This window comes from Cibotium barometz, chromosome 7 (assembly GCF_041138505.1).
Source record: "Cibotium barometz isolate CiBa-2024 chromosome 7, ASM4113850v1, whole genome shotgun sequence".
In the NCBI taxonomy this organism is placed as follows: Eukaryota; Viridiplantae; Streptophyta; class Polypodiopsida; order Cyatheales; family Cibotiaceae; genus Cibotium; species Cibotium barometz.
In genome coordinates this window covers 62,166,405-62,192,852 of record NC_141052.1, presented here as the reverse complement: position 1 = coordinate 62,192,852, position 26,448 = coordinate 62,166,405, and the positions used below count along the sequence as shown (strand labels likewise).

Genomic DNA, 26,448 nt, shown 5'->3' with positions numbered 1-26,448 from the left:
TTCTGTAACTTTTTTAAATTAATATATCGCTCCTATGAACTCACCTGTTACACTTACATATTTTTAGGTAAAGCCCCTAGGGTTGTCTCTTCATGCAGTATAGTAGCTTGATGTTATCTTTGCACGCTGTCTCTACAAAGGTCCAAGCTACACATTTGTGTACTAGTCTCCTTTCTCAACCTCCTCCCTCTGGAGCCTCCACATTCATGCGTTTCAACTACGACTTGTCACCTACTGCTTCTCTCTAGGTGGTTGCTTAAGCTCATCCTTCTCCAAGCTCGAGCTCGCCCGACTATTGCCCATCCTCTCTATGTACTACGCTTCTCATGTGATCAAGATTCAAGAGAATCCCCAACCAAGAGCTTTGATCTTCTTGGAGGCTAGGAGTAACGACCAAGTTACTTAGACCAGGTACTTTATAATCTTTGGCCTCTTTCATGCATGTAGTTTATTATAAGTTATCTTTGGAACTTATTGAGTGCTGGTTTGCACTAAGTTGCTATTAGCCTTTTGAGATTTTGTGCATTATGGTAAATATGTGACCATATAAATATTGATTTGTGGCATTTTGTTGAATATTTATTTCTCCTTTCTATGAATGACCCACTTGCGTTTATGAAATTATTTCTCTTTCAAAGGGGTTTTTATTCATTATTCTTTTTAAAAAGTATATGTGATGACATGTTTGATATAGAATGGGGCAATATTTTATGTGTAAAAAGAGAATTAGGTATATGGTAAAGAGAAGGCTGACTTGGATAAAAGAGTTAGCATGAAGTCTAAGGAAAAAAATAAGGTTGCATTTGGAAGGCCATAATTAAGAAGTGGTTTCAGGCTTGAAGGCCACTTGCCAATTTAGCCTTCAAAAATAAGTCCCAGGGGGGGGGATGTTGGCTTCAAATTTCAGCCTTGCCCACATACACTTCTTCATCCTCTTGTGTTCACACAAATGTGATCTAGTTGATCACTTTGTCTTTATTTCCTTAACTCAAACTATTTAACTTGTACTCTTTTGGGGAATAGAGAAACTCAAATATTCAATTTGAACTCTTTCAAAAAGCACATCAATCCAAAAAAAAAACACAATCTCGCAAGTATCTTCAATAATATCAAGTAAAGAATTTGTCTACAACCTCAATCCTCTATTAAAAAATAGAGAATTCTTTTACATAAGGAAATCAAACCTTAAATTTGCCATCAAATTTTACATGCCTTCTCAAACATAATCAAATATTTTAGCTTAGGATAGGGACTTCCTACACAATTGTGCTCATCAAGAGATGGGCATAGCTAAGAGAGAGACCACTCTAGAGATACCACTCTAGAGATAGTCCTACGCTAGAGAGAGAGAGAGGAGAGAGAAAGAGAGAGAGAGAGAGAGGAATAAAAAGAAAAAAAGAAAGTCCTAGAGAGAGGGGGGAATAAAAAGAGCTTATAAAAATGTTGTGTTTTTAATGCGTCGTTGAAAACGTTTTTTAGAAGAAGGTGGGACGCGGTGGACGTATTTTATACACTTATAAGCCTACCACGGTACCTTATCTCCTTTGAAACTCGAGGCATCGATTAACGTCGTCTTCGATCTTTGACGCTTTGTTTACGTTTGCTTCCTCTTCACTTTTTGTGAGATTACGTGTTAATATATGCGTCTTTTACGACGAGTAGCTGAGAGCGAGTCCTTTGCTAACTATTAGACTTCTCAGCACGCAAAAACATATATTATTAATTTTAGACCCTGACAGGCTTTGAAATAAATATCGGAATCTTAACGTAGTTAACCCCGGTTTAACAAAGTCATTACGCAAACCATTATTATTAGCTTCAATCCAATTCCATTATATTCATTTAATTTTAATGTCTACTATTTTGATGCAAACTTGCAATGCAATTACCTTTTGCTTGCAAGAGGAGGTGTTGCATGTAGGCATAGCTTTGCTCCTGTTAGGCTTTTTCTTAATTGTGTTAATTCTATTTTGGAAGATGTTATACCTTGACCTGAGGGAGCGGAGTTTGTGAGGCACAGCCCATGGGAGAAGAAGAAGAGGAGTAAGACATGACGTACAGCCATGGCGCTGCTGTGAAAGGTGCAGCTGGTACCTGCAGCGATGAAGGGTTTTGGAGGGAGCTTTTCCAACTGAGCAGGGACGAGGCTTTGAATCCAGCTAATGTTGCTTTGCTACAACGAGTGGATCGCCTGGACAACATTGTAAGAAGTTTGTTTTCATGTATCTTTTGATCTGTTGTGTGTTGCTGAATTGCCTGCCGATTTCACACTGTGGCTTGGTTTTCTCGTGAAGCTCTCAGCCATGGAAGAGAAGCCTAAATCCACTGTACTAGGGCGGTTCAACAGTTTCCCACCGAGACCCCAAGCGGGCGGCCGCCCATCATCGGGCCTCTTCACGCCTTCCAGCAGCTTGAAGAAGCGCTGCAAACCAACAAAGTCTCTGCTGGAAGAGGTTGAGGAGAAAGGCACCTTAGTGGAGCGAGTCTGCATGCTTGAGAAGAGGGTTTTGAAGGTTATATGCATTTAATCATTATGTGTCTTAATAAATTACATAGGCTTTCCGTTCTCTAAATCGACTGCCCGCCGATTTGTTTGCAGCTGAAACGAATGGTTGCGATTAAGTCGGGGGCCGGCGGCAACAGCAGCTCTCTGCAAGATCTCATCGATATTGAGAAGCACGAGGTTCAGACAGGCACATCCATGGTAGAACGTAATCAATATCATCCTCAGCCACAAAGAAGAGAGATTCCACACATGGAAGGGCCCCACGAGGTCCTCTCTCTCTCTCTCTCTCTCACACTCTCTCTCTCTCTCACACACACACACATCATGACACTCTCTCTCTCAAAAACACAGTGACCCCTCTCCTCTCTCTCTCTCTCTCTTATACGCTAATTGTGCTAGGTGCACAAACTCGTTCTCACTCGCGCTAATTGTGCTAGGTGCACAAACTCTCACGCACACAAAATCGTTCTCACTCGCTAATTGTGCTATAATGTGTTAACGACAGAGACGACGAAGCTAATGATAAAAACGTTTTTCTGTTCGAGTGGTAGAAGAACAAGCGTGCTCATTTTTCACCCTGGTTCGAAAAACAAAAATGTATAATGGGTTAACTTACTTCTGTTATGTTGGTGCGCGCTCTCCCTCTCCCCCTCTTTGTTCTCAGAGGATAATGTTGCATGAGGGCACTTCAACTCAGATACAAGAGCCTGCAGTATCCAGAAAGAAAACCAAGAGACTCAAGAAGTGGCTATCAAAACGGTTTCGTATGGCTTTTCGAGGGCGCACTACACAGGTATTATACACGCACAAACTTCAGACATAGCAAATTTACATATTTTCTTGTATTTGTGTACAAGGTTGTTGGGACAGAATTCTCGAGGAGTGTATTCTTAAGCCATGTGTGTGTGTGCGAGCGAGAGAGAGAGAGAGAGAGAGAGAGAGGAGGGGGGGAAGTTTGACAGTAGAGTTTTTGTACCTTGGTATATTCTTAATGGTTTTCTATGGAGTTTTGATTTTCAGGACAAGCATTATTGGAATCCATACGCAAAGACAATATTGTTGGAATGTTAAAGTGTTGTATCCATCCACAAAGTGTTCATAACTTAGTATGAACACTTAGTAGGTGACAAGTCTCCATAAAACACACAAGGTTCAAGAGTTTGTGATGACAAAGTTGTAATAAAGTGATGAAGCAATAGAATATTGATTATTGTAATAACTATGCATATTGTACTAACTATGCATATGGCTCATGATCTTGTATCGTGCACCAATTGATTGGTAAGTGGGATGTAGTTGAATTCACATGATTGATTGCGAGGTGAGTCTTGTGAATGCAAATGAAGAGTGGGAACTTATTATAGTTGTACATGAGAGGATAATCAATCTTTATACTAAATAAAAAGGCATGAAATAGCTAATGAGCTGATAGCTGAAGTGGTGAAGGTGTTTGCCTAGGACCAAGAGGTCTTCGGTTCAAAATCCCCCTTGGTGTTTCTTGGGCCGCATCGCCTACGGGCAGATAATTATGTGCCTATAAGCAGTGAAAAATCAGTAATAACTATGGGAGGATCTTGGGCCCAAGACCAGTCGGGAAAAAAAAAGCATGAAATATGTCGCAAAAAATTGCAAAGACGTGTTGGATCAAGAATAACATTTCTCCACGTCGTATAGCTTGCTCATTTTGTGGCACTTCGAATTATCTATATAGCATTTACCAACTTTTGATCCTTGTGGGGGGCCACATGCAAGATAGCTGCTATACCCATGATAAACACTTGCATTTACCTCTTCAATGTCTTAACAAAATCTAAACTCTCATTCATTGTAACATGTGATGACAACAATTAATTGGAGAATTACCATTCTCTGTATTTAGCTCTTCAACGTCTTCACGCAAAATCTAAACTCTCACTCAATCTAACATGTGGTGACAACAATTAATTGGAGTATTACCATTTTCTTTGTGAGGCTGAAACTCCCACCATTACGATCTTCACCAACTTCAAATAGTACAAGCTTGCAAAGAGGGGTGTATGTTCAATAATGCACTAATTAGTGGTTTGCAAAGATGGATCCATGGTGAATTTCAAGGCGTCTCCGTAGCATCTAAGGACGATGCTTCGTCTCCTTAGTATGTTAGGATGGGACGATGGTTAGTCTTTACTACTATGGTGATTCTTAGGGCGTCTCCTAATATGTAAGGACGATGGTTACTCTTTACTATGCTATGGTGATGAGCATAGAAGTAAAAAATAGCCCCAGTATCTCAAAGCTCATAGATGGATGCGAAAAGAGCCTTCAAAACACTTATCGTGGGTGAGTGATCTTGACAGGTTTTCCATTAGCCTCGGATGGTTGTGAAGAGGTATTGGAGACACCATTTTTTGCTTAATTATGTGGAATCGCTTGAAATTTGAGATGTGTGGTGAGTAGGGGAATTAAGCTTATCTTGACTTCTCTTGACTGAAGGAGAAAGCCTTGGGCTGAAATCACAAGATCAAGGTGGAGTGAAGAAAGGAATGGAGCCAGGGAGATGCGAATGGAAGAGAAAGAGGAGATAGCAAGAGGAGGTGTAGGACTGAGGAGTGAACTTGGTGTGCTCAGAGTCCAATGAAGGATAATTACGCCATTAGGGAGTAGGTGTACGTGACAGCTAGGTGGAGGAGGAGGAGGAGGGCCGGGTGGAGAAGAAGAGGGAGGCAAAAACTGTGAATCGATGTTCAGCTGGCATTCATATACGTGGGCATTCGAGATGCTTTTTGCTGGCGTTCAAACAAAATGGGGCCTCCCTGATTTGATTTTCTTAACCTTATCTTAGCGCTTAAACATGTGCTTAAGCTTTCAAGAATGAGTGTGGCCTTCTTGTTTAAAAAACATATAGAAAGGATACTTAAATATTATTAAGATTTAATTACAAAAAGATGAACTTGTCACCTGTGTACTGATAGCTATGTTATGAGGAGTTGCATCTTAGCGCTATCTAGCAGCTCAGAACTAAAAGGACCAGTTAGAACTTATAACTCTGCTACAAAGGCTTCCTCCTTCCATTCAGGGCATTGCATATGCAAACGACGATGGAAGACTAACTGATTCCTGGCTGTCCACAATTGTTGCAACATAAAGTAGCGGATCCAAGGCCATACGCATGCTAAGGCCAGGTTAAGGAACTTGATATCTCCTCGTAGTGCATGTTTCCATGTAAACTGATGTTGTGTGTGTTAATCCCATTTTGGATTAACAAACATGATCCTCAATCGAGGACATTAATAAGTGTCATGAAACGGCACTATAAAAGTTGTACATTATGAGATATTAGAGCCATCCAAGGCCTCGTAAGTTTTGGACGTCCAAGTATGAATAAGGGCTAATTGTATATAAGGCATTTTCTCATAATGAAGAGACACAATCTCCTTTGTGCTGTTGAGAGTTCTCTCTTTGTGTCTTGAGAGAGATTAAAGGAGGGAGAGCATTCTAGCATTATGTCTCTTTTATGCTTGTATGATTCATGCTTGTGTGAGAGTGAGAGAGAGAGTGATTGTCCTATGCAAGGGTGTGAGCGACTCCATGGTGATAGCGTGGAGGTGGAGCTTAGAGTTTGGAGCTTAACGAGCGAGCTTGGATGTTGAGATATTGAGCTCATCTAGTGAGGCGGTGGACACTGATGACCCGCCTGGGGGATAGGCCCCACACTTATACCAATGGCATGGTTGGTAAGATCATGGGTGATATGCGGCCAGTGGGATGACAAGCTGTGTGACAGCCATTCTAGAGGCTGGCATAGTTATAGCGCCAGCTCATTTAGTTGGGTTCACACTGGAGTTGCTGAGAGAAAAAACAGGCACATTGCTGAGATTGCGCGTGCATTGATGGGAGAGAATAATATGCCACATAGCTATTGGGCTGAGGTTGTTTCTACAGTAGTTTACATCATGAACAGGACTCCAACTGCAGCCATACATGTGCAGCCATACATGTTGTAACTCCAGAGGAGAGGTTTACTGGCAGAAAACCTGATTTGTCTCATCTGAAAGTCTTTGGATGCATTGCATATGTGCATGTGCCAGATGAGCTGAGAGCTAAGTTGGATCCAAAAGCTGAAAAATGTGTGTTTATTCGATATTCCCTTGAGCAAAAGGGATACAGGTGTTATAACCCTGCTACACGTGAGTTGAGGGTAAGTAGGGATGTTGTTTTTGATAAGATAAGTAGCTGGTATGGTGCTGAAAAAGAAGCGTTTGGGGCTGATGTGAGTGGAAATGTGGTTGCACAGAATGCAAGTAGACAATCATAGTCTTTGAGTGTGAAAAGATGCAGGGGGGAAGAGAGCTTGAGCTCTTGCAAGCACACACACACACTCACAAAACCCTAATAGAGAACACACAAGGTGAGAGGCTGAAAATCTTCTTCTTCTCTACTCAACACTCAACACCCATATACAAGAATAAGAGTACACATAATATGAAAGGTACTCAACCAATACATACACGGGTTCTCTATAGTGTGAACCCGAGTAAATGAGCTGGCGCTATAACTATGCCAGTCTCTAGAATGGCTGTCACACAGCCTGTCATCCCACTGGCCGCATATCACCCAAGATCTCACCAACCATGCCAGTGGTGTAAGTGTGGGGCCTATCCCCCGGACGGGTCATCAGTGTCCACCGCCTCACTAGATGAGCTCGATATCTCAACACTCCCCCTTGAGCTCAACTCCATCTCATGTACACCAAGCGAAGCCCTGAATCTGCGGAGCTTCTCTATACCCAATGCTTTGGTGAAGATGTCAGCTACCTGATCCTCTGTGCTGACATAAACAAGGTCAAGATCTCCTGCCAAGACCCTCTCTCTGACGAAGTGGTAGTGGACCTCTCTATGCTTCGTAGTACGAGCATGAAAGACTGGGTTCCTGGCCAACTGTATACTGCTAATGTTGTCACAGAAAATGACAACTTGTCTATCCACTGATAGACCCAAATCTGCAAGTAGCTTTCTCAACCAAGCTACCTCACATGCTGCCATAGCAGCTCCTATGTACTCGGCCTCTGTACTCGAGAGAGCAACCGTAGGCTGCTTCTTGCTGCTCCAAGTCACAGCAGCACTCCCCAAAGAAAACATGAAGCCACTGGTAGATCTTCTGTCTGAGATACTACCAGCCCAATCAGCATCTGTGTACCCATGTACACATATCTCTGTCCCAGTCTCATAGAATAGTCCACAATGCAAAGTAGACTTCACATACCTCAGTATGCGTCTCAGTGCATCCAAATGCGGTTTCCGTGGAGCCTGTATAAACTGACTCACCAATCCAACAGCATAGCTCAAATCTGGTCTAGTGATCGTCATGTAGATCAAACTTCCTACTATGCGTCTGTACATAGTAGGATCCTCCAAGATCTCTCCTGAATCTGCACTCAACTTGCCATTCTGATCCAATGGCATAGAAATAGGCTTACAGCCTGTCATACCATACTTGGACAACATGTCCAAGCCATACTGTCTCTGTAGTAATCCAATACCATGTGGTGACCTAATCACCTCAATGTCCAAGAAATATCTGAGCTCCCCCAGATCCTTCATCTCAAACTTCTGTCTTAGCAAGAATCTTTACATCAAAGATCTCTGCTTCATGGTCCTCCGTAAATGATCAAGTCATCTACATAGATGACAACAAGCACAACTTCTCTATCACCATGTCTCACATACAGCGAGAAATCTGCATTGGCTACATGAAAGCCAATAGTGACAAGATATTCAGAAATCTTGTCAGACCATGCTCTTGGTGCTTGTTTTAAGCCATACAAGGCTTTCTTCAACCTGCAAACATGCTCGGGGTGACCCACATCCTCATATCCAGTTGGCTGCAACATATACACCTCTTCTTGCAAATCCCCATGCAAGAATGCATTTTTTACATCCATTTGATGTAAAGACCATTGCTTTGACGCAGCCACTGCTATCACAACTCTCACCGTTGCCATCTTGGCAACTGGGCTGAAAGTTTCCTCATAATCAATCCCATATGTCTGCACATATCCTTTGGCTACCAATCTAGCCTTGTACCTGTTTATGCTCCCATCACTGTTATGTTTAACTTTGTACACCCACTTGCATCCAATGGCTTTCTTGCCTTCAGGCAATTGCACTAAATCCCAGGTTTTATTTCCATATAATGCATCCATCTCCTCATCCATAGCTTTCTCCCAACACACATTCCGAACAGCCTCATCAATGCATGTGGGTTGAACAACCTGCACAACCTTTGCCATATATGCATAGTGATGTGCCACATAACCATTATAAGTAAATCTCTGCACAGGGTTCTTCACTCTTCCTGATCTTCGCAGCTTTTTATTCATGGCTTCCATAGCTTTCTTTACACCAGGTGTTCTCATAGATGGGATCCCAAGCTCCTCATCAAGGCTCATATCTGAGCCACTAGACTCTCCATCAACATGAGAATGCCCTGCAGAAATGTCAGGCATACCAAGGGGCTCAACCACTTTCTCTTTTCCTTTACGTGATGTAGTAATCACATTTGCAGGGCTGGTATTATGACGCAGCCTGCCACTCCATGGTGTATCAACAGACCCACTAGATGAGGACTCTCCTGGTCCACTCAAAGACTGTGATTGCTCTGACCTGCATTCTGTGCAACCACACTTCCACTCACATCAGTCCCAACAGCTTCTTTTTCAGCAGCATACCAACTGCTCATCTCATCAAAGACAACATCCCTGCTTACCCTCAACTCACGTGTAGCAGGGTTATAACACCTGTATCCCTTTTGCTCAAGGGAGTATCCAATAAACACACATTTTTCAGCTTTTGGATCCAGCTTAGTTCTCAGCTCATCTAGCACATGCACATATGCAATGCATCCAAAGACTTTCAGATGAGACAAATCTGGTTTTCTGCCAGTAAACCTCTCCTCTGGAGTTACATCATGTATGGCTGCAGTTGGAGTCCTGTTCATGATGTATACTGCTATAGAAACAGCCTCAGCCCAATAGCAATGCGGCATATTCTTCTCTTCCATCAATGCTCGTGCTATCTCTGCAATGTGCCTGTTTTTCCGCTCAACAACTCCATTTTGCTGCGGAGTGTATCTGCATGTAAACTGTCTCCGAATACCATTCTTCTTCAAAAATTCAGAGAACTCATTGGAGAAGTACTCTCCCCCTCCATCTGACCTTAGGCACTTTACATATTTCCCTGTTTGCTTTTCAACCAAAACTCTGAAATTCTTAAAGTGAGTGAACACCTCACTCTTCTCCTTCATGAAATATACCCACACTTTCCTTGTGTGGTCATCAATGAAAGTCACATAATCCCTGCAACCTCCCATAGATATGGTCTTCGTAGGACCCCATACATCTGAATGCACAACATCTAGTGCATTTCTACTCACATATCTGTTACGTGGAAACACATGCTTTGTTTGCTTCCCAAATTGGCATGCTTCACATATTTTCTGCATACCTTCCACTTTAAATTTTGGCAGCCCTGTCACAATTCCTTTTGTCTGCATAGACTTCAATCTTTGCACATTTACATGTCCAATTCTTTTATGCCAAATGTCTGTGTCTGCAACAATTCCTGAACCATTTGCAAACATTGCAGCACTCATTTCAGGCATGTCTACATTCAACGTAAACATTCTGCCCACTCTGTTGCCTTTTGCAACCAACCTGCACTTGTCTTTGAAATCTTCAACATAACACCCATCAGGGTTAAATCGAACCTGCAAACCCTGCTCAATCATTTGGCCAGCTGAAACCAGATTCTTTGTTATGTTCGGTACATGAAGTACATCTGCAAGGTACTTCACTTTGCCATCTTGCATAGATAATGGCACATCTCCAATGTGGGCAATTGGATGAGCAGTGTCATCCCATGTTTCCACAAAACCTGGTCTTTCCGAGTTTTTCATCTCCTTGAACCACTCCCCATGATTCGTCATGTGGTTCGAAGCGCCTGAATCCACATACCATACATTATCTTTTTGTGCTGCATCAACATTTTTAGACATGGCATTCACGACATGCTGCATAACAAACAACCTTTCATTATCCTCATTATTTCTGCTTGAGGATGCATAGTTGTTTTGCTGCACTTTCCCATTTTGCATGTCAGCTTGCTTCTTATAACATTCTGCCTGCACATGTCCAGGCTTACCACAATAATAGTATTCACTTGCATCATTATATTGCCTTTGCCAATTTCCACGGCCTCTTTGACTCCCCCTGCCTCTGAATTTGCCTCTTCCACCTGCCTGTTGTTGTTGTTGTTGTTGATTCTGGGACTGTTGTTGTTGTTGTTGCTGCTGACCATAATTCTAATTACCGTTCGGCCACCTCCTTGACCGCGTCCACGACCTCCTCTACCTCGTCCTCTTCCTGAACTCGTGTAGAAGGCCTGTTGCTCTGAACTGTTTTTGCTTTGTGAAGAATGTTGGTCTTCACCCAAACTCTTCTCTTCGATAATCAGCAGACACCAAATCTGTAAAGTTGGGAATGTTTTCCCGAGTCTGAATGGACGTCTTGAACGCCTTGTATTGTGGCCCAAGACCACGTAGACAGACTTCCATCTTGTCATCATCATCTACTGACACACGAATAGATGCAAGGGATTCCACAATACCCTTTATCTTCAGCGCATAGTCATTCACAGACATGCTTTTTTTCTCCACAGTATGAAGTTCATTCTTCAAATGTATCTTACGTGCCTTGGTATTTGTTTCATAGAGCTTTACCAAGGTGTCCCACACCTCCTTGGGGGACTTGGCATCCTGAATGTGCCCATGGGGAGAGCCAATACATAACCTTCCTGGCTCCTTAGTTCCAGTCTTTAAACTCTTTCACATCTGCACAGTAGTCGGATTTATATCCGGTATCTCCGGTGCCTCTTCATGCTCACCTTCTATGTAGTCCCAATAGCCTTTTCCCATCAGGAAATTCATCAACCTGAACCTCCAAGCATGGAAGTTTTTCTTATCCAGCTTCTCAGCCACAATCTGTGTTATGCCATCATTAGACATCTTGCCAAACACACAATTTTACTAGAAATTGCACTCTGGTTTTTCCTGCACAAATGTTGTATTTTCTGCAGCGGTACTGTAGTACTCTCAAATGTCACAACCAGTGACTTCAATGTGCATACATACACCCAATGGCAACTGTAGACCTCTTTGCAGCACCCACAGTGTCTGCACAGTCAATCTGTCTTTCTGTAGTTCTTAAAACAGAGTTCTGCAGAGAATCGATGACTTACCCGCAGTGCTCGAAATCGCCTGCTTTCTGAAAAACGGAGGTCCAGACGCGCCCGAAACGCGTTTTCGGCCTGAAAATTTCAGTCCGATAGGACTCTATAGTTGCCCTATAGCTTTACTCCCGCGAAGAAATCTCCTCAATCAGAGATCGTTGTCGGTGCCTCGCATGGAGCTCCCGACAAGGGTGTAGTCACCAACACAAATAGGGAAGAGTAGTTGAAGCTCTTACCCTCGTACTGCTTCCTGTGGTTCTCTTGCTTGCAGCTCAGCCCTTAGCACGAACCAGGCTCTGATACCATGAAAAGATGCAGGGGGAAGAGAGCTTGAGCTCTTGCAAGCACACACACACACTCACAAAACCCTAATAGAGAACACACAAGGTGAGAGGCTGAAAATCTTCTTCTCTACTCAACACTCAACACCCATATACAAGAATAAGAGTACACATAATATGAAAGGTACTCAACCAATACATACACGGGTTCTCTATAGTGTGAATCCGACTAAATGAGCTGGCGCTATAACTATGCCAATCTCTAGAATGGCTGTCACACAGCCTGTCATCCCACTGGCCGCATATCACCCAAGATCTCACCAACCATGCCAGTGGTGTGTGGGGCCTATCCCCCAGTGTCCACCGCCTCACTAGATGAGCTCGATATCTCAACAGAGTGGACAAGGAGAGTCCTCATCTAGTGGTTCAGTTGATAGACCATGGAGTGGCAGGCTGTGTCTTAATACCAGTCCTGCAAATGTGATTAGTACATCACATAAAGGCAAAGAGAAAGTGGTTGAGCCCCTTAGTATGCCTGACATTTCTGCAGGACATTCTCATGTTGATGGAGAGTCTAGTGGCTTGGAGATGAGCCTTAATGGGGATCTTGGGATACCAGCTATGAGAACACCTGGTGTAAAGAAGGCTATGGAAGCCATGAATGCAAAGCTGCGAGTGAAGAATGAAGATCTGGGAGAGTGAAGAATCCTGTGCAGAGGTTTACCTATGATGTGGCACATCACTATGCATACATGGCAAAAGTTGTACAGGTTGTAGAGCCCACATGAATTGATGAGGCTGTTAGAAATGTGTGTTGGGAGAAAGATATGGATGAGGAGATGGATGCACTATATGGAAATGAGACTTGGGATTTAGTGCAATTTCCTGAAGGCAAGAAAGCCATTGGATGCAAGTGGGTGTACAAAGTAAAACATAACAGTGATGGAAGCATAAGCAGGTACAAGGCTAGATGGTAGCCAAAGGATATGTGCAGACATATGGCATTGATTATGAGAAAACTTTCAGCCCAGTTGCCAAGATGGCAATAGTGAGAGTTGTGATAGCAGTGGCTGCGCCAAAGAAATGGTCTTTACATCAGATGGATGTAAAGAATGCATTCTTGCATGGGGATTTGTAGGAAGAGGTGTATATGTTGCAGCCACCTGGTTATGAGGATGTGAGTCACCTCGAGCATGTTTGCAGGTTGAAGAAAGCCTTGTATGGCTTAAAACAAGCACCAAGAGCATGGTCTGACAAGATTTTTGAATATCTTGTCACTATTGGCTTTCATGTACCCAATGCAGCTTTCTCGCTGTATGTGAGACACAGTGATAGAGGGGTTGTGCTTGTTGTCATCTATGCAGATGACCTGATCATTACGGGGGACCATGATGACCTGATCATTACAGGGGACCATGATGCAGAGGTCTTTGATGTAAATATCTTGCTTAGACAGAAGTTTGAGATGAAGGATCTGGGGGAGCTCAGATATTTCTTGGGCATTGAGGTGATTAGGTCACCACATGGTATTGGATTACTGCCTAGACAGTATGGCTTGGACATGTTGTCCAAGTATGGTATGACAGGCTGTAAGCCTATCTTAGTGCCATTAGATCAGAATGGCAAGTTGAGTGCAAATTTTTAGAATAGATTTTGGAGGATCCTACTATGTATATGTGCATAGTAGGAAGCTTGATCTACATGACGATCACCAGGCCAGATTTGAGCTATGCTATTGGGTTGGTGAGTCAGTTTATGCAGGTTCCTCGAAAGCCGCATTTGGATGCATTGAGACACATACTGAGGTATGTGAGGTCTACTTTCCATTGTGGAATATTTTATGAAACTGGGACAGAGATATGTGTACATGGGTACACAGATGCTGATTGAGCTGGTAGTATCTTAGATAGAAGATCTACTAGTCGCTTCATGTTTTCTTTGGGGAGTGCTGTTGTGACTTGGAGCAACAAGAAGTATCCTCATGGTTGCTCTATCCAGTACAGAGGCAGAGTACAGAGGTGCTGCTATGGCAGCATCATGTGAGGTAGCTTGGTTGAGAAAGCTACTTGCAGATTTGGGTCTATAGTGGATAGATAAGTTGTCATTTTCTGTGACAGCATTAGCAGTATACAGTTGGCCAGGAACCCAGTTTTTCATGCTCGCACGAAGCATATAGAGGTCCACTACCATTTTGTCAGAAAGAAGGTTTTGGCAGGAGACATTGACCTTGTTTATGTCAGCACACAGGATCAGGTCGCTGACATCTTCACCAAACCATTGGGTACAGAGAAGCTCCACAGATTCAGGGCTTCGCTTGGTGTACATGAGATGGAGTTGAGCTCGAGGGGGAGTGTTGAGATATCGAGCTCATCTAGTGAGGCCGTGGACACACTGATGATAGGCCCCACACTTACACCACTGGCATGGTTGGTGAGATCATGGGTGATATGCGGCCAGTGGGATGACAGGCTGTGTGACAGCCATTCTAAAGACTGGCATAGTTATAGCGCCAGCTCATTTAGTTGGGTTCACACTATAAAGAACCCTAGTATGTATTTGGTTGAGTATCTTTTCATATTGTGTGTACTCTTATCTTTGTATATGGTGTGTTGAGTGTGAAAAGATGCAGGAGGGAAGAGAGCTTGAGCTCTTGCAAGCACACACACACACTCACAAAACCCTAATAGAGAACACACAAGGTGAGAGGCTGAAAATCTTCTTCTTCTCTACTCAACACTCAACACCCATATACAAGAATAAGAGTACACATAATATGAAAGGTACTCAACCAATACATACACGGGTTCTCTATAGTGTGAACCCGACTAAATGAGCTGGCGCTATAACTATGCCAGTCTCTAGAATGGTTGTCACACAGCCTGTCATCCCACTGGCCGCATATCACCCAAGATCTCACCAACCATGCTAGTGGTGTAAGTGTGGGGCCTATCCCCCAGGCGGGTCATCAGTGTCCACCGCCTCACTAGATGAGCTCGATATCTCAACACTCCCCCTCGAGCTCAACTCCATCTCATGTACACCAAGCGAAGCCCTGAATCTGCGGAGCTTCTCTATACCCAATGCTTTGGTGAAGATGTCAGCTACCTGATCCTCTGTGCTGACATAAACAAGGTCAAGATCTCCTGCCAAGACCCTCTCTCTGACGAAGTGGTAGTGGACCTCTATGTGCTTCGTAGTACGAGCATGAAAGACTGGGTTCCTGGCCAACTGTATACTGCTAATGTTGTCACAGAAAATGACAACTTGTCTATCCACTGATAGACCCAAATCTGCAAGTAGCTTTCTCAACCAAGCTACCTCACATACTGCCATAGCAGCTCCTCTGTACTCGGCCTCTGTACTCGATAGAGCAACCGTAGGCTGCTTCTTGCTGCTCCAAGTCACAGCAGCACTCCCCAAAGAAAACATGAATCCACTGGTAGATCTTCTATCTGAGATACTACCAGCCCAATCAGCATCTGTATACCCATGTACACATATCTCTGTCCCAGTCTCATAGAATAGTCCACAATGCAAAGTAGACTTCACATACCTCAGTATGTGTCTCACTGCATCCAAATGCGGTTTCTGTGGAACCTGTATAAACTGACTCACCAACCCAACAGCATAGCTCAAATCTGGTCTGGTGATCGTCATGTAGATCAAACTTCCTACTATGCTCCTGTACATAGTAGGATCCTCCAAGATCTCTCCTGAATCTACACTCAACTTGCCATTCTGATCCAATGGCACAGAAATAGGATTACAGCCTGTCATACCATACTTGGACAACATGTCCAAGCCATACTGTCTCTGCAGTAATCCAATACCATGTGGTGACCTAATCACCTCAATGCCCAATAAATATCTGAGCTCCCCTAGATCCTTCATCTCAAACTTCTGTCTTAGCAAGATCTTTACATCAAAGATCTCTGCATCATGGTCCCCCGTAATGATCAAGTCATCTACATAGATGACAACAAGCACAACCCCTCTATCACCATGTCTCACATACAGCGAATCCTCCAAAATATCCGGTTGAATTCTAATATCATTCCTTCCTCGGTGTACCTATGGCATCATTGGCAACCAGAACGCTCACCACCTGTCCACTCAAGGACCTTTTCGATAGTTCCTAGATCATAGTACTCGGTAATATATTCACTTATAAAAATCTAGATGGAATCTTTGTTGAAGATCAGTAAGATCAACCAACAGATCCATATAAAAGAGCCATGGACTCATCTGTTGAGGATGAGCAAGGTCAATCAACGAGATCTATGCCTGAGAATTTAGAAAACAACTCTTACTCCTTGTTCCAATATCTTCCTCGACGCACGCGTGGGTATCTTCGACGACCCAGAGCCCAAGCACCGTATGGTCAACCCCCTCTAGGATCCTTCGTAGGTCACCTAGCGCTTCACTCATAGGCCGCGTGCTTGGTCCCTCATCCACCGTACCAGAAGCTCACCATTTAAATCGAACTGAGGCTGGTCAAGACCTCGGTCGACCTTGCTATGTGAGACGTCCTCCATTGACTCTTCGTTAGCTATTGCAACTTTATCAGTTAGGTCTCCACGACCTCATTCACAAGACAGTCAAAATGCTTTCCCAGCATTCTTGACATAAAACACTCATTTAAAAACAAGTTATAAATACAATTTCTATAACGAACTCTCGTCTTTCCACATTGTTCCACATCAATTCACATTACTTAATCCAAGTCCAATCATATGTATTTCCATCGTCCATCCATTCTCATCCAATCACATCATTTTTCATCTCTTCACATCATTTTTCATCTCTTCACATCTTTCCACATTTATACTCACATCCATCCACTCGCATCTATCCATATCCACATTTCATCACATCACATTCATTCGCATCTCATCCATTCATATCTACCCCGATCCACATCACATCACATCCATTTCACCTCACATCTCATTCATTCACATCTCCCGATTCACATCCCATCACATCTCATCCATTCACATCACATCTCATTCATCCATGTCTATCTCGATTCACATCACATCACATCACATTCATTCACATCACAACACATCACATTCATTCACATCACATATCATTCATTCACATCTATCCCAATTTACATCACATCTCATCACATCCATTCACATCACATCTCATTCATCCATGTCTATCTCGATTCACATCACATCACATCACATTCATTCACATCACAACACATCACATTCATTCACATCACATATCATTCATTCACATCTATCCCAATTTACATCACATCTCATCACATCCATTTCACATCATTTCTCACCTATTCATACTTATCTGACTCACATCATCACATATCCACATCACATTCATTATATCCCCATCCCATCACATACATTCTATCCATATTACATTACATCCACATCATATCTCATTCATACACATCCCATCTCATTTATCCACATCCATCCAATCATTCACATGCATGACTATCCACATCTATCTATACATTCACATCTATCACTTCACATCCACATATATTCACATCTCATCCACATCCACATTCAGATCCATATCTCATTACATTACACCACATTTCATCCACATCTACATCACATTCACATCCACATTCCTTTTCATCACATCACATTCTTTCACATACACATCCACATCCATTCTTTCACATACACATCCACATTCATTTACATCACATTCTTTCACATACACATCCACATCCATTTACATCACATTCTTTCACATACACATCTCATTTACATCTTATCACATACATTCACATCCTATCACATCCCATTTACATCTTATCACATCCATTCACATCCATTCACATCCATTTACATCCTATCGCATCTCATTTATATTTTATCACATCCATTCATATCCTTTCACATCCCATTTACATCTTATCATATCCATTTGCATCCATTCACATCCTATCGCATCCCATTTACATCTTATCACATCCATTTCACATCCTATTCCCATTTAGTAGCTTTTTCTACTTCGATACTGATAATGAGACTTTTTCTAAATTTCTACCAATTGCTTGGTCTAGATAAAGGTTCTTTTTCTCGACGACTATTTTCATATTCTTTCTCAATTTCTCAAATGAATTTTATTCAATATTCCTCTTTTGAATAAAAGAATTCATGGGATTTACAAAAATCAATTCTACCCATATTTTCACTTTTGATAAATAATCATAAATTGAATTATACTAAAAATTTCTCTTTTTCTCATTTAATTTCTTGGACCTCAAATATCATGAAAATTTCTCTTTTTGCATTTAATTATTTACATTCCAATGTCATGGGAATTCTTCTTTTATCATAAAATAAATCTATCTAAAATCTTTCTTTTCTTTAATAAAATATCCATTATTTCAATATGCCAAGAATTTTACTTTTTCCATTTAAATGATTGAATTTCAAATGTCATAGGAATTTCTCTTTTATCATTTAAATATTTTTTATACATAAAATAAATTTATATACAATTCATCTTTGAATTTAAATAAAATATCCATTTATTCTAATATGCTAGGAAATTTACTTTTTCCATTTAAATGATTGAATTTTAAATGTCATAGAAATTTCTCTTTTATCATTTAAATATTTCTCATACATAAAATAAATTTAACTAAAATTTATCTTTGAATTTAAATAAAATATCCATTAATTTCAATATGCTAGAAAATTCACTTTTTTTATTTAAATGATTGAATTTCAAATGTCATAGAAATTTCTCTTTTATCATTTAAATATAATTACTATAATTTTTTCTTTTCTTAATTATTTAATTATACATAAATCTTAAAAATTAGTTTTCCATTGAATGTGACAAAAATCATTCTTTTAGCCTAGGATATTTAATCCTAGAATATGGTAGGAAGTCCTCTTTTCACGTTATGCATAAGAATAAATTATGTATTAATTTCTTAAAAATTTTACCGTAGCTCTGCTGCTATTACTAGCAAATTTTAATATTCTTGAAAAGAATAAGACATAGTAATGTAATTATGATAGTATAACTATCTTTTAACCTTAAATCTAATTTATGGATTTATCTCATAATATTACCATAATTTTTAAGCATATAAGTATAAAAAACTATTTTCTTAACCTCTAGCTTCACAAGCCTAGAGTTTGATTTGTGAATTAAGAATTTCTCCATGAGAAGCATCAATTGAATAGAGAATTGGTCATAGGAATGACCAATTCTTTGGGGGGGAGAGAGATGAACATAAAAGCATTATAATTTAAGCATAAATGTAAACTTTTCTTAATTATTCATTACGACACTTAAGAAAAGCTTGATTTGCATTATAAACACTTAATTAAGAAACTTCTCAAGCTTGAGAGAGGTTGAGAAGTGAAAACATTAAGAATAGTAGAGAAAAATCATAAAATTATACTTTACCTCTTGTTTTTGCTTGTTTCTATCAAAGAAGAAGCCCCCAACCAATCAATTGGTTTGTGTGTTGAAAGGAAAGCTCCAAGGATAGTTGAAGAGAGAGAGAGGCTCCACTCTATCCAAAAGTTTTAGTATAATACTGGCATAGTATAGTTCATAGTTTTTTTTTACAAAGGATTAAGGATCTATTTATAGGTGTGTAAGAAAGCATTATGGGCCCAAGGCCATGGACAACTAGTAAGTAGGTGTGAACTCTTGGGTGGAGTATAAATACCAATGTAAATGGGATTATGGCTCATTCATGATAATGTTATCTGTTCCAAGAATCAATGGTGAGCTTCTCCCGTGAGATGCTAAGTGGTGACTCCTTCATGAGCCACTCCCTTGGTGAGGGACTAACCCACCCCTGTTACTTTCTTTCATTGGTATCAGAGCATGGCTTTTGATCCATGATTTTTAATTTTTCTTTTCTTCTTCTCATTTCGTGAAATTTCTGCTTCGTTTGATTCATGGGGGAAGGGGATATGGCTAAGGTAGAGTTTGTGGTTCAAATCTGAGCACATGGACCTAATTTTTTTTGAATGAGTGGACCAAATTGGAAAAAATTCACTAATCTTGATTATAGCAGTTGTTAATCAAAAACGTTTTTCTGTTTGGGAGCTTTCTTGCAAACCCTAGCCATGGAATCTCAACATGAGCAAAGGGCATTGAGTCTCCAAGTCAATTGGAAGTGAAAGCAACTTTTCAAGCATACCAAAGAGCACCAGAAGAGGGGCGGCCAACTGCAGCAGCCTGCCTCAGAAAATGCCATTTTTCAAGCTCACAAAGAGCTTGGCTTACTAAGCCAAGCTCCCCATTGAAGCTTGGGTATGTTCTCTCATGTATGTAGCAATGTTTTATGAAGTATTTCACCTATTTTCCATGAGCAATGGGGCTCCCAATGTGGCTGAAAATCACTACCAAGGCTGCCCACGTTTTTCACCAAAGTGACCCTAATCTTCATCTCCTTCAATAAATTCAAGCATTAAGGCTTCCCAAGTGACATTGGTGAGTTGCTCCATCACTTCCTTACAATTTTGAAGCACTCTTTCAAGCTATGGAGTGAATTAGGGTTTTATTACACATAAAACCCTAATTTTCAGAAATTGGACTTTAATCATGGCCATTCATGCTCTTCTTTATGCATTATGAATGCTTGAATGCTACACATAGCCATTCAATGCTATGTCTTGCATATTGGCATAAGTGAGCATAGCTTTTGGCACATTTGGGGGATTGAATACATACTTCACATGATTTGGATGTTGTTGATGTATGTGGAAATGTATTGACATTGCCATGAGTGGATGTGATGAAGGAAGCACTATGAACCATGTATTATGATATGAATGAGTATGAGTCATGCTATAAATCAATTGTAAGTCAACTCTACTCATTCATTTGAGCTTGTAACCACATTGCACTCATGATTGTACCCCACTTTATTCCTAGAATCTAGAATGAAGTAAGGGTACCTTGGCATTTGGAGGAGAGGCTAAGGGGAGAATGTCTTGAATCTTCCTTGCCATTAGTGCCGGGTAACGCGGTAAGGAAGAGGATTAGGTACTTGGTGGTAAAGAAATGGCCTCAACCTTCACCTTGGATGTAAACTTTGGTGAAGGGGTGAGAAGTGCTTGGCCGGGAGATCGGCAAGCATCGACGCGCTTCATCGACCACTTCATTCGACTTGAGCAAACAAGCAAATCCTCTACATCAACTTCTTATGCAAAAGGACAAAATTGATGCCATAAGGTCACATGCTCAGATGGAAAAATGATTGAGGATTGATTTGCTTACAGTGGTAAAATGCATAAGGATTTTAATATTTGATTGAGATGCTTTGATTTGATTGAGATTTGGTGCAAAAAGAGGGGAGACTATGGCAAAATTTTTGCAAAATTTGCCTACTTGCAGCCAGGACAAGTCCTTGAATTTCTAGGGTTTTTCAAAAGATTTTCAAATCTGTCTTGAAAGCCCTTCAATCTACCCGAAAACCTCTTTCAAACAAGCTAAACATCACTCAAATCGGAGTAGTATTGAGCGGTCAAAGTCAAGAGTTGACTTTCAGCTAGAATAGTTAACTGGTCAAAGGCTATTGACTTTTTCAAATCTATTTTTGGGGATCCTTACTCGTCTCGTCAAGAGCTTCGCATCGATATAAAGATCACCCAAATCGGATAAGAATTGAGCGGTTAACATCAAGAGTTGACTTTCAGCCGCCGGTACAATTGACTGGTCAAAGGCTGTTGACTTTTTCAGATCTGTTTTTGGGGATTCTTATTCGTCTCGTCGAGAGCTTCACGTCGATATAAAGATCACCCAAATCGGATACCGTTTGAATAGAGAAAAAAAAATCAAGTAAGTGGTCTTTGCAAGGAGGGATCAATTACGCGCATGGAAATAACTAGAGGAGGTCAAAACAAGGGAGCCCGGAATGAAAATGATCAAAGACAACCGGAAGCAATGATGGCAACGAGTTCATCAACGAGGAATGAAGAAAGTTCAACCATAAAAGCACCATCTCCAGATGAATCTCAGCCAGTGGAAATGCCTCAATCTTTGGGAACTACTCCGCTAACAGTGGACATGATGTTAATGGCTATGGAGAGTATGTTTCAAAGGATTGAAAATAACCAAACAAATTGGCAACAACAATTTGGTGAACACCTCATGGAACGGTTCGACAAGCGACACCACTACCTGGATGACGTGATGCAAAGAGGGTTAAAAGACTTGGAGAAAGCCATTAGTGAATTGGCTCCTCTCAAGCTCAACCAAGAAGCCGATATGAATACAATGGATGGTGTACATTATGATGCCAAACATGATGGAAAGCCTTCTATGCCAGAAGAGAACAAAGTAAGACAAATGATGCCACCAAGAACTTCATCCTTTATGCAAGATGCAAGAAGAGGGTATGAACAAAAGGGATTTAAAGATGCAGGTGATTGGCAATTGGAAGATGAGCAAATGCATAGACACTTGGGTGAAGGAAGAGGATTTGATGATCCAAGAGCACGGCAGAGGGGTTCAAGAATGCATGGTGATTTTGACAATGCTGTGAAGGACAAAATCATATTTAATAAGTTCAAAGGAGAATCAAATTCTATCGAAGACTTTGAAGAGTGGGCAAACAAGATGGACCTCTACTTCGAAATCAGCCCAAGGAGCGAGATTACCAAAGTCTACTTCGCCTCACTTCATCTTGAAGGTTTTGCTCACACTTGGTGGAGAAGGAAGCAATCTCATGGTTATGTCATCACTACTTGGGAAGAATTCAAGAATGACATGGCAGAAGAGTTTACTTCTCGCATGCAAAGGGACAATCACATTGTGGAATGGGACAAGCTAGAGCAAATCACTACCGTGAAGGAATATTCTCACAAGTTTCTAAAGCTTCTATTATACTTGGACGACTTTGATGAGCATTATCTTGTTGTCAAGTATATAAGGGGCTTGAAAGCTCCTATTGGTGGTGATGTCAAGTCTCATGAACCCGCCACTTTGAAGAAGGCAATGATGCTTGCAGAAATCCATGAAGAGAAATACTTGACAAAGTGGGCTAGCAAAGGGAATATCAAAGGGGAAGTGATCACAAGGACTGAAATGGGTTCTCATGCAAACACAAGACCTAATCTTCCAAGATTTCCTACCGTGTATGGTAGAGGGTCTAATAGACTTCCATTTAAACCACCATTTATGTCCAACAAAGCTACGTACAATGAGTCCAAGCCAGCAAATGGGGGTTCAAAAAGCAAGGTTATCAAGGAGGACCGTTTGCATGAAATGAGGCTCAAAGGTCTATGTTTCAAATGTGGAGAAAAATGGAACAAGGATCACTTCAAAGTATGTAAATCCAAGGATATTTCCATAAGCTACATTATCACTGAGGACAATGCTAATCATGAGGAGGAGGAATTCCTTGAATGCAATGATGCCTTAGGATGGGGGGATCCTCATGAGGGTGGAGGTTCTCATGATGATGGTTTTGATGAAGAAAATCCCGAGTTTCCTTTTGATCCGGGTGGGAAACTAAAGTTTTCTCATGACAAAATGGATGATGGGATGCCTCTATGCGTGTGGAATGAAAACAATAGTGCACATACTATCTTGTGTACAATCTCTCATGATGCTTATGCGGGAAGTAAGGGTGCCAACACATTGAGATTGAAGATCAAGGTGAATGGAAGAACAGCATATGCACTCATTGATACTGGAAGCACGCATAGTTTTGTCAATAAAAGGTCTTTGAACACTCTCAAAATGCAACCAACTTCTTTACCAAACAAGCACATGGTGCAAGTGGCCAATGGTGATTCAATGGGTTGCAATATGAAGTGTCAAAGTACAGAATTGGAGTTGTCCAAGAACTACTCTTGCAAAGTAGATCTTTTGGTGATTGAGTTGGGACCAATTGACATAGTACTTGGATGTGATTGGCTGTCCACTTTGAACTCTTTTACCATGAACTTACAGAAAAGTTTCATGAGTTTTGTGCATCATGGAGGGGTTATTACATTGAATGGAATGCAAGGGTCCAAGCTCTTCATGATCAATGCTACTCAAATGAAGAAAGAGTTCAAGAAAGAGGGCTATGTTTATGTACTACAGCTTTGCAAAGAGGAAGATAATAGCAAAAAGGATTGCATCGAAAATGTGGACATGGTTAAGCTACTCAAGGATTATGAAGATGTGTTTACCATGCCAAAATCAATGCCGCCAAAGAGGAGTGTTGATCACGCTATTGATTTGGAACCAAATGCCAAACCAATCAACAAGCCTCCCTATCATTTGTCAAAGGTTGAAAAGGAAGAGGTGGCAAAGCAAGTAAAAGAACTCATTGACATGGGATGGGTTGAACCAAGTCAATCTCCTTTTGCTTCTCCGCTGCTACTTGTGAAGAAAAAGGATGGTACTTTCCGCATGTGCATTGATTACCGTGATTTGAATAAGATCACCATCAAAAATCGATTTCCAATACCAAGGGTGGATGATCTTTTGGATGAGTTGAAGGGTGCCACATGCTTTTCAAAGATTGATTTGCATTCTGGATACCATCAAATAAGGATGAAAAGTGGTGATGAGTTCAAAATAGCATTTCGTACGGAAAGGGGTCTTTACCAATTCATGGTTATGCCGTTTGGATTATGCAATGCACCAGCAACTTTTCAAGCATTGATGAACAAAGTGCTTCAACCTTTCCTCTACAAGTTTGTATTGGTCTTTTTCGATGACATACTTATCTATAGCAAAGATGAGGAAGTGCATTTGAAGCACGTGAAAGAGGTTTTGGAGGTCTTGAGGCAAAACAAGTTGTATGTTAAGGAGACAAAATGTACCTTCATGGCACATGAGGTGGAATATTTGGGTCACATTGTGAGCAAGGATGGCATTTGTGTGGATCCAAAGAAAGTGGAATGTATTAGGAATTGGCCGGTTCCTTCAAACACTACTCAATTGAGGGGATTTTTTGGGGTTATCTTCATTCTATAGGCGCTTTATTGCCCACTATGCAGAAATTGCAGCCCCAATGAGACGGACAAATTGAAGAAGGAAACCTTCTTTTGGGATGCCATTGCCAACAAAAGCTTTGAAGATATGAAGAAGATGCTCACATCAGCACCTATTTTGGTATGTCCAGACTTCACCAAACCTTTCACAATAAGGGCAGATGCAAGTGGAAGAGGGATTGGTGCGGTACTTTACCAAGACCATGGAGTCATTGCTTATGAAAGTAGAAAACTGAATGACAAAGAAAGAGAACTCCATGTGTATGAGCAAGAGATGATTGCTATACTCCATGCTATCAAGAAATGGCACCATTACTTATATGGGAGTCATTTTTATGTAAGAAGTGATCATAGGGTGCTGAAGTATTTCCTCACACAACACAATTTGTCTCCTAAGCAAAGAAGGTGGGTAGCAACACTACAAAACTATGATTTTGAAATCACATACACAAAGGGCAAAGAAAATGTGGTTGCCGATTCCTTGTCTCGTATGTGGGCCTGCTCATTGTATGCTATTTCTGAGGTGCATAAAGATTGGATCATGGAGATACAAGAAGAGTACTTGTTTGATGAAGAAACCTCACAAATAGTGCAGAAATTACAGCAAGGTGTATGTGAAGAGTTACCCCATTATGAGCTGAAAAATGGTCTCCTCTACTACAAAGGAAAAGTCTACTTGGTTCCTACTTCATCATTTATCAAGAAGATCATGGAAGAGATGCATTGTACCCCTATGGCTGGTCATTTGGGTGTCTACAAAACCTTTGATGCAATAAGGAAAAGTTTCTTTTGGAAGGGGATGTGGAAGAGCATTCATGCTTATGTAAGTGGGTGCCGGTCATGTCAATTGAACAAGGATCCTACACATAAACTGGGAGGTTTGCTTCAGCCATTGCCCATTCCCGAAGGCAAATGGAGTCATATATCAATGGATTTCATTACTAACCTTCCGCGCACAAAGAAAGGGTGGGACAGCTTGTATGTTGTGGTGGATAGATTGACCAAAGTGGCCCATTTCATTCCTTCCAAGGTCACATATTCAGCCCAAAATGTTGCCAAGCAATTTGTTGATGGGGTTTTCAAGTTGCATGGTATGCCATCACAAATTGTGAGTGATCGTGATGTCAAATTCATGAGCACTTTTTGGAGAACATTGTTTGAATATATGGGAACCAAGCTTACTCCAAGCACCGCCTATCATCCCGAAACCGATGGTCAAACAGAAAGAGTAAACAAATGGGTGGAAACATATCTACGCCACTATTGTCATGATACTCAAAGCACATGGGATGATTGGTTACCTTTGGCTGAGTTTGCTTACAACTCAACATATCATGTGAGCATTGGCATGTCACCTTTTGAGGCTTTATATGGTTACAAGGTCAATTTGCCTATGTTGGTGGGTACATATGAGACTTCTAACCATAATGCCAAGG

The 26,448-nt window shown here is 41.1% G+C and overlaps 1 protein-coding gene across 1 annotated transcript; it reads left to right on the top strand.

The window, feature by feature from the left end:
* Positions 1-1,840: 1,840 nt before the first annotated feature.
* LOC147637291 (uncharacterized) lies at positions 1,841-3,725 on the top strand. Its single transcript, XM_086800931.1, has 5 exons — positions 1,841-2,203; positions 2,295-2,513; positions 2,600-2,773; positions 3,171-3,299; positions 3,527-3,725. Exons 1-5 carry the CDS (start codon positions 2,051-2,053, stop codon positions 3,575-3,577), a joined length of 726 nt encoding a protein of 241 aa, XP_086657057.1. The 5' UTR covers positions 1,841-2,050; the 3' UTR covers positions 3,578-3,725.
* Positions 3,726-26,448: the final 22,723 nt, after the last annotated feature.